This window comes from Mugil cephalus, chromosome 15, assembly GCF_022458985.1.
Source record: "Mugil cephalus isolate CIBA_MC_2020 chromosome 15, CIBA_Mcephalus_1.1, whole genome shotgun sequence".
Taxonomy (NCBI): Eukaryota; Metazoa; Chordata; class Actinopteri; order Mugiliformes; family Mugilidae; genus Mugil; species Mugil cephalus.
Window position 1 is genome coordinate 24975203 of NC_061784.1, and position 12440 is coordinate 24987642.

The 12440-nt window shown below is 43.3% G+C and overlaps 5 protein-coding genes, 1 non-coding gene and 1 pseudogene across 6 annotated transcripts; 6 read left to right on the forward strand and 1 right to left on the reverse strand.

The window, feature by feature from the left end:
• The first annotated feature begins 437 nt into the window (after nt 1-437).
• LOC125021562 (histone H2B-like) lies at nt 438-1204 on the forward strand. The gene has a single exon (XM_047607677.1). The coding sequence runs from the start codon at nt 484-486 to the stop codon at nt 853-855; it is 372 nt and encodes a 123-aa protein (XP_047463633.1). The 5' UTR covers nt 438-483; the 3' UTR covers nt 856-1204.
• A 780-nt stretch (nt 1205-1984) lies between these two features.
• On the forward strand, nt 1985-2533 carry LOC125021559 (annotated as a pseudogene).
• Nucleotides 2534-3074: 541 nt separating this feature from the next.
• LOC125021550 (histone H4-like) lies at nt 3075-4114 on the forward strand. Its single transcript, XM_047607666.1, has one exon. It carries the CDS (start codon nt 3201-3203, stop codon nt 3609-3611), a length of 411 nt encoding a protein of 136 aa, XP_047463622.1. The 5' UTR covers nt 3075-3200; the 3' UTR covers nt 3612-4114.
• A 368-nt stretch (nt 4115-4482) lies between these two features.
• On the reverse strand, nt 4483-4554 carry trnad-guc. The gene has a single exon. It is a non-coding gene; the product is annotated as a tRNA-Asp (tRNA).
• Nucleotides 4555-6180: 1626 nt separating this feature from the next.
• Nucleotides 6181-7818, forward strand: LOC125021577 (histone H1-like). Its single transcript, XM_047607692.1, has one exon. The coding sequence runs from the start codon at nt 6224-6226 to the stop codon at nt 6833-6835; it is 612 nt and encodes a 203-aa protein (XP_047463648.1). The 5' UTR covers nt 6181-6223; the 3' UTR covers nt 6836-7818.
• A 129-nt stretch (nt 7819-7947) lies between these two features.
• Nucleotides 7948-9366, forward strand: LOC125021551 (histone H3). Its single transcript, XM_047607667.1, has one exon. It carries the CDS (start codon nt 8001-8003, stop codon nt 8409-8411), a length of 411 nt encoding a protein of 136 aa, XP_047463623.1. The 5' UTR covers nt 7948-8000; the 3' UTR covers nt 8412-9366.
• A 2380-nt stretch (nt 9367-11746) lies between these two features.
• LOC125021558 (histone H2A-like) lies at nt 11747-12215 on the forward strand. Its single transcript, XM_047607674.1, has one exon. It carries the CDS (start codon nt 11773-11775, stop codon nt 12154-12156), a length of 384 nt encoding a protein of 127 aa, XP_047463630.1. The 5' UTR covers nt 11747-11772; the 3' UTR covers nt 12157-12215.
• The last annotated feature ends 225 nt before the right edge of the window (nt 12216-12440 follow it).

Genomic DNA, 12440 nt, shown 5'->3' on the forward strand with positions numbered 1-12440 from the left:
TTTATTCAGAAGTTTAAGTAAAAGTTCGTCACTGATACAAGTATGTGCAACAAAACAGGCATATAAATGGTTTAATCATGGCAAATATATAAAATATTGGATGCTTTTATTGGTCTCATATATTTAGTAATAAACCTGTGAATAATTCAATTCAGTTCAATATTATGTATAATACTATACTCATGCTGTGTTCTAGTTCTATTCTAACAGTAGTGTAGTTTATTAATCCACAATGTTTAATCAGTAACATCGTTTTATTACAAATAACTTAAATATAGATGTGTAGTGTAGGTCTTCAGTTTGAGGAAATCATTTCAAACTGTTTAGAGCGGGAATGACAGTTGAGTTGCGCATGCTCAGTCTCTCTCAGCAGACAGCCAATCGGATTCGAGCAACAGCACAGTGTGATTTCCATGCAGTGGATATAAATAGAGCTCCGTGTGCGTCCAGACTTCATCTTCTGAGGAAGTAGTAGCAGTCATCATGCCTGATCCAGTGAAAGCGCCCAAGAAGGGCTCCAAGAAAGCCGTGACCAAGACCGCCGCTAAAGGCGGCAAGAAGAGGAGAAAGAGCAGGAAGGAGAGCTACGCCATCTACGTGTACAAGGTGCTGAAGCAGGTCCACCCCGACACCGGCATCTCCTCCAAGGCCATGAGCATCATGAACTCGTTCGTCAGCGACATCTTCGAGCGCATCGCCGGCGAGGCCTCCCGTCTGGCCCACTACAACAAGCGCTCCACCATCACCTCCAGGGAGATCCAGACCGCCGTCCGCCTGCTGCTGCCCGGGGAGCTGGCTAAGCACGCCGTGTCTGAGGGCACCAAGGCCGTCACCAAGTACACCAGCTCCAAGTAGAGACTCCTCTACCGCCACCACAACAACACAAAGGCTCTTTTAAGAGCCACCCACTGCTACTGGAAGAGTTGTGTTCCTAAGCATTGGATCCTTATACAGACTCACTGTGGCTCCGGACTGTGACATTAAAATGTCTGTATCTCATGTCTAAGATTATAGATTAACTATATATGTATAATATACTTGTGTTACTGTTGTATAATATATACATGTTACTTAGTTATAATATAACTGTCTAATCACATACATATTCTGTTACCTCATTTCCCTTCGTGTCAGGTTACCACTTCTCTTGTGCAAGATAAGATCACAATTTCCCAGCAGGGACCAATAATCTTGGATCTTAATAAACCTTGTGGCACATCACTAAAACTGTGTTGGTATATTTACATACATACAAAACAGCACTGCAGTCAACATTGTTAATCTCAACCGGAACTGACTCTGTGATACACTGTCCAAAGGTACATGTGAAACATGTACATATGTCCAGGGTCTTGGTATTCAGGTGATATTTTTATTTATTATTTGGATTAAAGTTCTCTAGCTTTAGGTGTGCTTTGGATATTTGTCCCAGTATTGTAGAGCATCCTGGTTTGTTCTCTGGTTCTCAATGATCCAGTCATCTGTGGTGTTGGTGGTCTGCCTCCTAACTTCCTCATCCAGCTGCTTATCTAAAAAAACAACTCGTCATTTTAGTTTAGTAAAGTCATCAATTACAAATCACTAGATCACTGATGATGACAAGCAAATAAATGCACAAATAAACTTGCCTGAAGTGGGTGCTGATAACCGTTGCCCATACATTGTGATGTATTTTCCCGGATTGTTGGTGTTTATATGGTGCACTTTATTTTGTTTGATTTAGGATTACATATAAATATAGACACGGTAACAAATATAAGACAGTGTTTTAATATAATAAAATTTAAATATGAAAATGTTCGTCATTTTTAAATTCCTTACAATTTAAGGCTGACGTCTCATAGCGCACAGTGACGCGTTATCAGCTTCTCTTTGTGATTGGACGATGAGTTTAACGCTCACTCTGACCAATCAGCGAGCAGCTCAGTTTCTATAAATATGTTGTTCAGAAGAACAGGAGCTTCACTGTTTCCTTCTGTCCCAATAACGCTTGAAACTCGAAAATGTCTGGACGTGGTAAGACCGGTGGAAAAGCCAGAGCCAAGGCCAAGACCCGCTCCTCCAGGGCCGGGCTCCAGTTCCCCGTCGGCCGTGTCCACAGGCTGCTGAGGAAGGGTAACTACGCTCAGCGTGTCGGGGCCGGAGCTCCCGTCTACCTGGCGGCGGTGCTCGAGTATCTGACCGCTGAGATCCTGGAGCTGGCTGGAACGCCGCCAGAGACAACAAGAAGACCAGGATCATCCCCCGCCACCTGCAGCTGGCCGTCCGCAACGACGAGGAGCTCAACAAGCTGCTCGGAGGAGTCACCATCGCTCAGGGTGGTGTCCTGCCCAACATCCAGGCGGTGCTGCTGCCCAAGAAGACCGAGAAACCCGCCAAGAAGTAAACCCGAGTCCCGAGAGGAACTCAACAAACCCAACAAAGGCTCTTTTAAGAGCCACCCACCACCACTGGAAGAGCTCTGCTTTCTAACAGTTGATGTACAATAATTGTTTAACTTCGACTGCAGCACAATGTCTTAAAACCAGGTTCTCCTTGTTCGTATCTGCTTTAATCCCGTGACTAAAAATTCCTCTGTTGCCAATAATAACATGACCGTAACTCTTGGTTGTTGAGAAAGATGTGACTGAGAAACATGATATGAAATGATGTATTTTGTTGTAAACTACTCTCCCCACTCAAAGTGTCTAACGGTAAAGCACTTACTCAGTAGTTCTATATATGGTTCATAAATAGATATAACAAAAATAATGGAAGACACGTATTTAGAACTAAGAAAATAAACTCCCGTCGGAGAATCGAACCACGTGACAGGCCGAGATACTGTAACGAGGAAACAGTCCCGACATTCACTTGAATATATCAAGAATGAATGATGAGCATGAAAGGTGGGTGAATATCTGGTAATAAACCAGTTAAAACAAAATGTATTTGAAATTTTCGTTTGTAATCGATTATTAAAGAAAACATTCTGATTCCTGAGCTAAAGCTAATTAACCCACCTACATCTCAAAACTGAAGCGGTTCCGTTCTGAGAAATGGGACCAAATTCATTCAAGCTGCTGTAAACCACTGATCACTTATCATTTGATGTATATTAATGTAATTAATATAACATCTTGAGAAACAGAATCAAATAGTTCCAGTAACAGAGAACAGCTCTGGGTCGTTTGGCTCCGCCCATCGCTTTAACTGAGACCATGTTCTCTATCACGTCCGCAGTTCGTATTTATATAGAGAGTCTCTGTCCGACAGACTCATATTCATCTGAGAATCTGTCAGATAAATTAATCAGCATCATGAGTGGAAGAGGCAAAGGCGGAAAGGGACTCGGAAAAGGAGGCGCTAAGCGTCACCGTAAAGTTCTCCGTGATAACATCCAGGGAATCACCAAACCCGCCATCCGCCGCCTGGCTCGCCGTGGCGGAGTCAAGCGGATCTCCGGCCTGATCTACGAGGAGACCCGCGGGGTCCTCAAGGTTTTCCTGGAGAACGTCATCCGCGACGCCGTCACCTACACCGAGCACGCAAAGAGGAAGACGGTCACCGCCATGGACGTGGTGTACGCGCTCAAGAGGCAGGGCCGCACCCTGTACGGCTTCGGAGGTTAAACACGGACACGCTCCTACAAACACAACGGCTCTTTTAAGGGCCACCCACTCAAACCAGAAGACCTCTCATTCCTCTTCGCTTTCTTCTGACTGCAAACAGGAGTCTACTACTATAGTACACATTACATGGGAATATCCTTTAACTGCACATATTTCACTGTTGATTCTGGGATCGATCTCCAGAGATGGGTGATGCCTTCAACCATCCTCCAGACTTATTTATTTATTTTTTTTTTTCCTGGCTTCATGCGTCTGGTTCCTTCATGTTTTATAAATCCAGTAGAATGTGGGATGTCTGTTAAAATGGTTTAAACAGCATTTAAAACAGAACAGTTATCTACCTGATTTTTTTGTTATATTATGTATCGGTATTATATAAACATGGTACATTACAAATGTAACAGCTGTACGTTCATCTGCTGACTGGTTGTTGTTTAACCGTTAACAAAATTGTTAAATTTCTCAGTCTGTAACATGAAAATAGAATTAAAATGCATAATTCAGCATCAGAATCCGCTTTATTGGCCAAGTATGTGACCACATACAAGGAATTTGACTTGGGTCTCTTTGCTCTATTGTTCAAAAATAAATCAAAACTTAAGCGGAAAATAAAAATGTATGGGAAAAAAGCAACAAACTGTACAACATAAATAGACTTTAAGAATAAGACTTAGTAGACACATCTGTGCATCTGTGTATAGAATATGAAAAATAGTATGAACATGAAAATGAACAGTAATATGTACAAAATGTTACCGGGAACGGTCACATGTTCTGTAACTGCTCGGAACATTTATTGCACTGAGGAATATACAAAATTGCAATTTAATTTTTCAGAGTCTAGAGAGGAGGAGGAGGGAGGAAAAGATCCCTCCCCGTCGGGGAATCGAACCCCGGTCTTCCGCGTGACAGGCGGAGATACTGTCCACTATACTAACGAGGAGACGGTGAAGGGGTGAGGTCGACAATGACGTCACAACCCCGTGATGTGTTTATATGTTTATTCTGCCTAAATCCTGTTCAGCGCCGACACTGGGAGTTTCCTCTGGACTCTGTGATCAAGGCACCGAATGTCACCACAGAAGCAAATGGGACACGAATGAGGTCAAAACTCTGAAACCGACTTTAAAGCAAAGCTACTGACCAGGTCCTTCAGCTCCAGCCTCCAGATGTTGAAGCTGTAGCGGGAGATAGATGTGACCTGTTACATTCAGTAGTTTTATAGCTTCACCTGCCTTTGCTGGGCTGAAGAAGTGGTTTGTATGTTGGGTCTGTTCCAGTGACGTGATGCTCGTTCTCCGTGGAGCTTTTCTCACGGCAGCCTAATGAGGTGACTCTCCCAGCTCCTTAGCCACTGGGACCATTGTCTTTGTTGCATCTTCCTGGAGATGGTGGAGAGTAACACTGCATCAGATATAAAACCCAATCACACACGATCCCTATGAGAAAACCGACATCTGAACATGCGCTCTATCGTATAGGCAGCACTATTATCGTGACAAACACATTAACATCTCAGCATACACGAGGTTGTTGTAGTCCAGTTGATTGACACACAACAAAAACCCTCTCTATATTATATATGTTATGGTAGGAACACATTTTATTATTCAGACCTCATCTGGGACCAGATACAAGATTCATACAAGACTTCCTGGAGTCCTGAATAAAGGGGAGATTATTAAAAATATATGAAGTTGAATGTATTAAATATATACTAGAATCGATATAGATCTATCAATATAGAAAGAGTTTCATGTAATTAAAAATGAAAATGTCTCTTCTGAGATAAAAGAGAAACTGGTGTATGTTGATGTGTTGATTAGGTGTGAATACTGGTATCTACTGCTCCACATCATCCAGCCACGAACAGATCAGACTGACACAGGAGATGTAATAAACATGTTGTAATCTCTCTATAATTTCTTGATAGAGATTGAAGCTTCTGATTGTAATGATCCGTGAGTTACTGAGTGTTCCCAGCATCGTTTAGTGGAGAAGGGAAGTCTGTTCCTGAGGATCATCTGCGACATAGATCCGCCCGGAGCAGCGCTGGCGTCCGTGTGTTTACTCCCTCTGAAAAGTGTCTCAATTCAAAGGCAGTAGAACCCACTAGAGCCGCTGTTGGACTCTGGTTCCGTCCCCAGATGTGTCTGCTACCATCGACATATCTAGTTTACTGAATTCGAACCGGTTTAATAGTTTTTTGGAGACGAAACGTGGAGAAAAGTCGCTGCGAGTTGCACAAAGTCACCGTGAATCCGGGAGGTTTGAAGCCTGCTGGGACTCACTGGAGGAGCCCAGGAAGACAAACACGGGCTCAGTGTGGAGGGACACGGGTGTCCTCTCCGCTCCCGTGCAACTCGTGAGTGTACATTGTAGTTTTGTGTGTTTTATGTGTCCTAGAAGTGGAAGAGAAAACACAAAGTGAGGCTGCAGGAGAGGCGGCGGCAGAGCGGCGCGGCGCGTTGCTTCTCTACGGTTCTCATGGCCGCTGTAAGCCCCGCCTCCTGCTGCGCGTTGCTTCTCTACGGTTCTCGTGTTCGCTATAAGTTCCGCCTCCTGCCGATCAGACCAGATCTTACGCTCAGATTCCACATCTGATACTGAACATGGCTGAGGAAGCTCCAGTAGCAGCGGCTCCGGCTAAAGCTCCGGCGAAAGCCCCGAAGAAGAAGAGCGCTCCCAAGGCGAAGAAAGATGGACCCACTCTCCCGAAGCTCATCGTGGCCGCCGTGGCCGAGTCCAAGGAGCGCAAGGGAATGTCTCTGGCGGCTCTGAAGAAGGTGCTGGGCGGCAAAGGCGTCGATGTGGCCAAGGCGAACAAGCGCATCAACACCGCCGTCACTAAGCTCGTTACCAAGGGCACCCTGGCCCAGACCAAAGGCACCGGGGCCTCCGGCTCCTTCAAGCTCGCCAAGAAGGAGCCCAAAGCCGCCGCCAAGCCCGCAAAGAAGGCCGTGAAGAAGAAGGCAGCCACCAAGGTAAAGAAACCCGCTGCCGCCAAGAAGACCGCTTCGGTCAAGAAGACACCCGTCAAGAAAACACCCGTCAAGAAGTCGCCCAAGAAGAAGGCAGCGGCCAAGAAACCCGCCGCCGCCAAGAAGGTGGTGAAGAAGAGCCCCAAGAAGGCCGCCGCTAAGAAGCCAAAGGCGGCAGCCAAGAAGACTCCCGTCAAGAAGGCTCCAGCCAAGAAGACCGCAGCCAAGAAGGCCAAGAAATAAAGCTCTCCTCTGGGAAACTGCAAACAAACAAAGGCTCTTTTAAGAGCCACCACATCCTCCCCTAAAGAGCTGTCTGCTTACATCCACCTTAATTAATAAATTAAACACTAATACAGTAACACTACAGACAAGTTAGTGAAAAGGTGTATATACAAGTGAAATATGTATATATTTATACAGATGGATAATTGGTATTATTTTATGTATATGTTAAATACAGTAGATTTTGCACACTCACCTGTATACGTAGTCTCACCTCAGTAATGTACATATGCTATAAAACACTTGTGTGAGTGTATATGTGTGTATATATATATATTTTTACATGTTGACATTTCTGTAATTTAGTGCCTCTGAAGTAAAAGTATTTTACAAACATATGGAGTCAGTTTAGTGCTATAGTACAAACACGTTGAGCTCCTGAACAACACGAATCCAGATGGACTGTGAATGTCTCAGTGAACCTGCTAATTAATCACGTTCTGTCTCCTTTCATTGATCACAGGAACCAAAAACAGTGTGTCCATGAAAACACATTTAATATTACTAGTAATGATGATAATCTCCATTCATCATACTCGTGCATCAGGGACGTACACATCACTCAGCCTCATTTAGTCCTTAGGAGTTTGGATCAGCCTGGAATGTGATTTCCCACTTTTATTTGGAGTATGATTCCAAAGTCAGACCTTCATGGGATAATAATGTTGATTTACATTGGTCATTTTTCTGTACTTATTGTTCTAAACGCATTCCTCTCCCCAATGAATGAAAAAATTCAACTGGAATATTTAATTCATTGACATCTGGGACGTGTTATTTTAGTTCTCTTTATTTTTTGTATATACATACAAATATTAAACTGAAGAGAAAATACAGCTGATATAAAATAAGACAAAGGTTTTAACAATACAAATGACTGAAATCACGTATTAAACTAATCAATCAACTTATAATGTCATAAAGTTCATTTTGTCGCCGTTGATGACGTTTCCTTTTTTTTTTTTTTAACTGATTATAACCAATGGGTGAGTAGCTGCTCCCGACGTGTCCACCGTCTGGACCAATCAGCGTTGAGCTGCCTCTTTATAAAGCCGCCCTCCGCAGTCGCGCTCCATTCTCTGTGAAGCTGTTGATACAGAAAAAATAAGACAGATCAAGGATCATGGCAAGAACCAAGCAGACCGCCCGTAAATCCACCGGAGGAAAGGCTCCCAGGAAGCAGCTGGCCACCAAGGCTGCCCGTAAGAGCGCACCCGCTACCGGCGGTGTGAAGAAGCCTCACCGTTACAGGCCCGGTACCGTGGCTCTCAGGGAGATCCGTCGCTACCAGAAATCCACCGAGCTGCTGATCCGCAAGCTGCCCTTCCAGCGTCTGGTCAGGGAGATCGCTCAGGACTTCAAGACCGACCTGCGCTTCCAGAGCTCCGCCGTCATGGCTCTGCAGGAGGCCAGCGAGGCTTACCTGGTCGGGCTCTTCGAGGACACCAACCTGTGCGCCATCCACGCCAAGAGGGTCACCATCATGCCCAAAGACATCCAGCTGGCCCGGCGCATCCGCGGAGAGAGGGCTTAGACTCACTCACTCCCCCCGAAACCCCACAACACAACGGCTCTTTTAAGAGCCACCAACACCAACTCAAACAGCAGCATGACCTAAACGTCGGTATCGACTGCTATTGACCCTCATTGTAAAGTTGCTTTCCATAAATTGTGTTTGCTTGAAACACAAAGTATTTGACTCGATCCAATGGGATTAATAAAGTACTTGTGTTGCATCAGTACAACAGGCTTCTCGCGATTACACTGAAAAGCGTTCAAAAAACCACTTCCAGTGCCATCTGGTGGTCATATGCAACTATAGCAGCAACTAACGATTAAAGGAAGGTCTATATTCCGGTTTACTAGTAAAACAATTGGTCTGTTACTTGAAATGTGGCTCAGATTTGTTGTTGAGGACTAATGAAGCAGGGAGCCATCAGCGCTGGCCCAGAATGTAAAGGATTATAACTCATTACTGAGAGTATGACATTTATTTTACTGCTAAAGTATATTTCAGCTGATTTGTTATTTTATTTTAAAAAGTCTTATTTGCTATATCCTGTTGAACCGGTTGTGCAGACAAGTCAAGGTGGTGTTCAGAATTAACGGGAGACTTTGAAGGAATACTAGCGCCAGTCAACAAGAGGAATAAGGTAACTTAGATTAATTGAGATGTTAATTAGAACGTAGCAGCATCTGGTAATGAAATGTAGCCTAATGTTTGTTTCCTGTTTGTCTTTTATTCAGTTATTAAACCACTGATTGACCATTAGTCGAGACTTCTTACACTTTTATTGACTGCGACGCTACAATTTCAATGTTTCTCTATATATTTCAGTCATTTTTTTGTATAATATTTTAATATAATTTCTGTTAAATTATTGTTTCTTTTATGTGTTCTTGTCCAATTACATGCTGCTGTGACCAGGACACAAGTCTTATCTACTATAATATACTTATTATATCATCAATAAAAAGAAACAAACTCAGATCACAGATCCTCACACACTGGATTAGTTTTTCCTGCCTTCTCTTCCTCCTCTTTTTTTTTCTTTGTGTTTTGTCCTGTTCTTTGCTTCAGTAAAACCTTCATTTCCCCCCAGGGATAAATAGTCTTATAAAAGTCAGCTCATTTGATTTTCTGTACGTCGTTTAAATGCAATGACAGTGAAGTTGAGTCTAATCTCATCTCAGGACTCAGGTGTTGGGGATTTGAACCTTTTTACAAATTACACACGGACCATTCACAGGATCAACACCACAGACGAATCACTGTTTGTTACAAATGTTCGTTCATCAACACACAATCTGTTGCTCTTATCAAAAGCCCTGTATGTTTCTGCCCTTTTAGTTTAGTAATAATAATAATAATGGCATTAACAGACTTTTCATTTTTAAGTTAATATGATCAAATAAATATCTGATCATAGCCAAATTAACCACATTTCTACTGCTTGCGTTGTGGTATCCACAAAGAAAGACTTCGACTGTGTCCAAAGCAGAAAATAAATATGTGCTGATGAAGTGTGAACAGCAACAATATAGGTTTCTAGGATCAGCCATTAAATCCAAAAAATTATAAGAAATGTTGATAATTTTAACGTGATATCTATGAAACTCAGACGAAACCGAAGTTATCGTATTTGTCTCTAAACATGTCAGAGATTCATTATCTAATCACCTGCTTTTGTTGGATGGCGTTACCTTGGCCTCCAGTACTACTGTGAAAAACCTTGGTGTTATATTTGACCAGGATATGTCCTTTAATTCTCACATAAAGCAGGTGACCAGGACTGCTTTCTTCCACCTTCGTAATATCATCAACATTAGGAACATCCTTTCTCAGAGTGATGCGGAAAAACTACTTCATGCATTTGTGTCTTCCAGGCTGGATTATTTCTCCATCATATCTGAAAGACCTCATAGAACCATACTGTCCCAACAGATCTCTACCATCTCTAAGTGCAGGTCTGCTTGTGGTTCCTAGAGGTTCTAAAGTAGAATGGGAGGTAGAACCTTCAGCTATCAGGCTCCTCTCCTGTGGAACCAGCTCCCAGTTTGGGTTCTGGAGGCAGACACAGTCTCTACGTTTAAGGTCAGGACTAAGACTTTCCTTTTAGACAAAGCTTATAGTTAGAGCTGGACTTAACCATCCCTTAGTTATGCTGCGATAGGCCGAGGCTGCAGGGGGACGATGCACTGAGGACATGTCCTCTCCTCTCTCTTCTCTGGCTCCTGTCCTCTAATATCTTATCATTTTATTTTCTATCTCTTATAATTTACTAACCACTGTGTCTCCCTCTCTCCCTCCATCATCTTGTGAGGGTCTCTGGTCTGGAGGCTGAATATCTGACCTGTGGAGTTCTAAGCTACATCTGCTGCCGTGGCCTCATCAACCAGCCCAGTCTTCATGGTCTGGAGTCTGTGTATCAGACCTGTGGAGCTCCATAAACTACATCTGTCCCAGTCTTCATGTCCTCCTCCAGGTGTCCACTCCTACCTAGATGAACTATTCACCAACCTGCCCATGATTCCTGTTATACTCACAAACTGTCACAGATCATCAGCTATGTGTTATATTACTAGATCCTACATGTTTCCTTCAGCTTGATGTTTGTATCTATGACAGAAGTTAGTTTATCTTGTTTCTCCTGTTCTTCTTCTCTCTCTATCTTCTCTGGTTCTACCCGGCTGGTCTTCAGCAGATGGTTCCTCCATATGAGCTGGTTCTGCTCCAGGTTTCTTCCTGTTAAAGGGAGTTTTTCCCTCAGGCTGCTCTGGAGGTTTCAGGCTGGTTTTTGTGAAGCGTCTTGAGTTGATTTGTGTTGTTATTGGCACCATATAAATAAAACTGAATTGGATTGAATTGAACCAAGAGCTCTTATCAAATGATGATATTCAGCAAAGTTTCGTGGATTTTTTTTTTTATTATTATTATTACTAACAACCATCAGAACTAAACTATCGTCATCACTTTCAGTACAATAACTATTCCGTTGTTTATTCTGAGTGGCAGCTTATTTTATCTTATTTAAATTGACTAGATAGACTTGAATGAAAGGAAATGTCTTGGTCTCAGTAGCTTAGATGCACACTCTTAAGAACCACAAGTAAAAAGAAAAGAAAGATGAGATTAAAATAGATAAATTAAATAAAAAAAAACAATACATATGAAATCTACTTTTTGTTTTAGTTATTTGCTTACTTTTTTTTGCTCGTATGACATCGAAGTCGGGGAGTCATTATGAGGCGCATGCTCAGTCTCGCTCAGAACGCAACCAATCGTGTGAGAGCAACAACACTGTGATATTTGCATAAATTTGCATGAAGCACATTTATCTAGAGAGGAGGCTGCGGTTTTGTTATTCACTTTTAGAAAGCGAGCAAACTAGAAGATGTCTGGACGTGGTAAGACCGGCGGCAAAGCCAGAGCTAAGGCCAAGACCCGCTCCTCCAGGGCCGGGCTCCAGTTCCCCGTCGGCCGTGTCCACAGGCTGCTGAGGAAGGGTAACTACGCTCAGCGTGTCGGGGCCGGAGCTCCCGTCTACCTGGCGGCGGTGCTCGAGTATCTGACCGCTGAGATCCTGGAGCTGGCTGGAAACGCCGCCAGAGACAACAAGAAGACCAGGATCATCCCCCGCCACCTGCAGCTGGCCGTCCGCAACGACGAGGAGCTCAACAAGCTGCTCGGAGGAGTCACCATCGCTCAGGGTGGTGTCCTGCCCAACATCCAGGCGGTGCTGCTGCCCAAGAAGACTGAGAAACCCGCCAAGAAGTAAACCCGAGTCCTGAGAGGAACTCAACAAACCCAACAAAGGCTCTTTTAAGAGCCACCCACCACCACTGGAAGAGCTCTGCTTTCTATTGTATTGCTTTGTATTTTAAGAAAGTCTTTAAATTCCGCATGAACACTGGCGTAACTGTCAATCAGAGCTGCGTCAGTTTTGTATATAGTAGTGTTGATATTTCATATTTTGGTATAGATCTGTGTTTTGTTTTTTGTTTTTTTTTTTTTTGTCATGTTTACTTTATTATATAACTGGATTATAATTATATAATCCAG

Bases quoted from the DNA above. Each gene is read 5' to 3' on its own strand.
- LOC125021551 (XM_047607667.1), top strand. From the start codon at position 8,001: ATGGCAAGAACCAAGCAGACCGCCCGTAAATCCACCGGAGGAAAGGCT.
- LOC125021577 (XM_047607692.1), top strand. From the start codon at position 6,224: ATGGCTGAGGAAGCTCCAGTAGCAGCGGCTCCGGCTAAAGCTCCGGCG.
- LOC125021562 (XM_047607677.1), top strand. From the start codon at position 484: ATGCCTGATCCAGTGAAAGCGCCCAAGAAGGGCTCCAAGAAAGCCGTG.
- LOC125021558 (XM_047607674.1), top strand. From the start codon at position 11,773: ATGTCTGGACGTGGTAAGACCGGCGGCAAAGCCAGAGCTAAGGCCAAG.
- LOC125021550 (XM_047607666.1), top strand. From the start codon at position 3,201: ATGTTCTCTATCACGTCCGCAGTTCGTATTTATATAGAGAGTCTCTGT.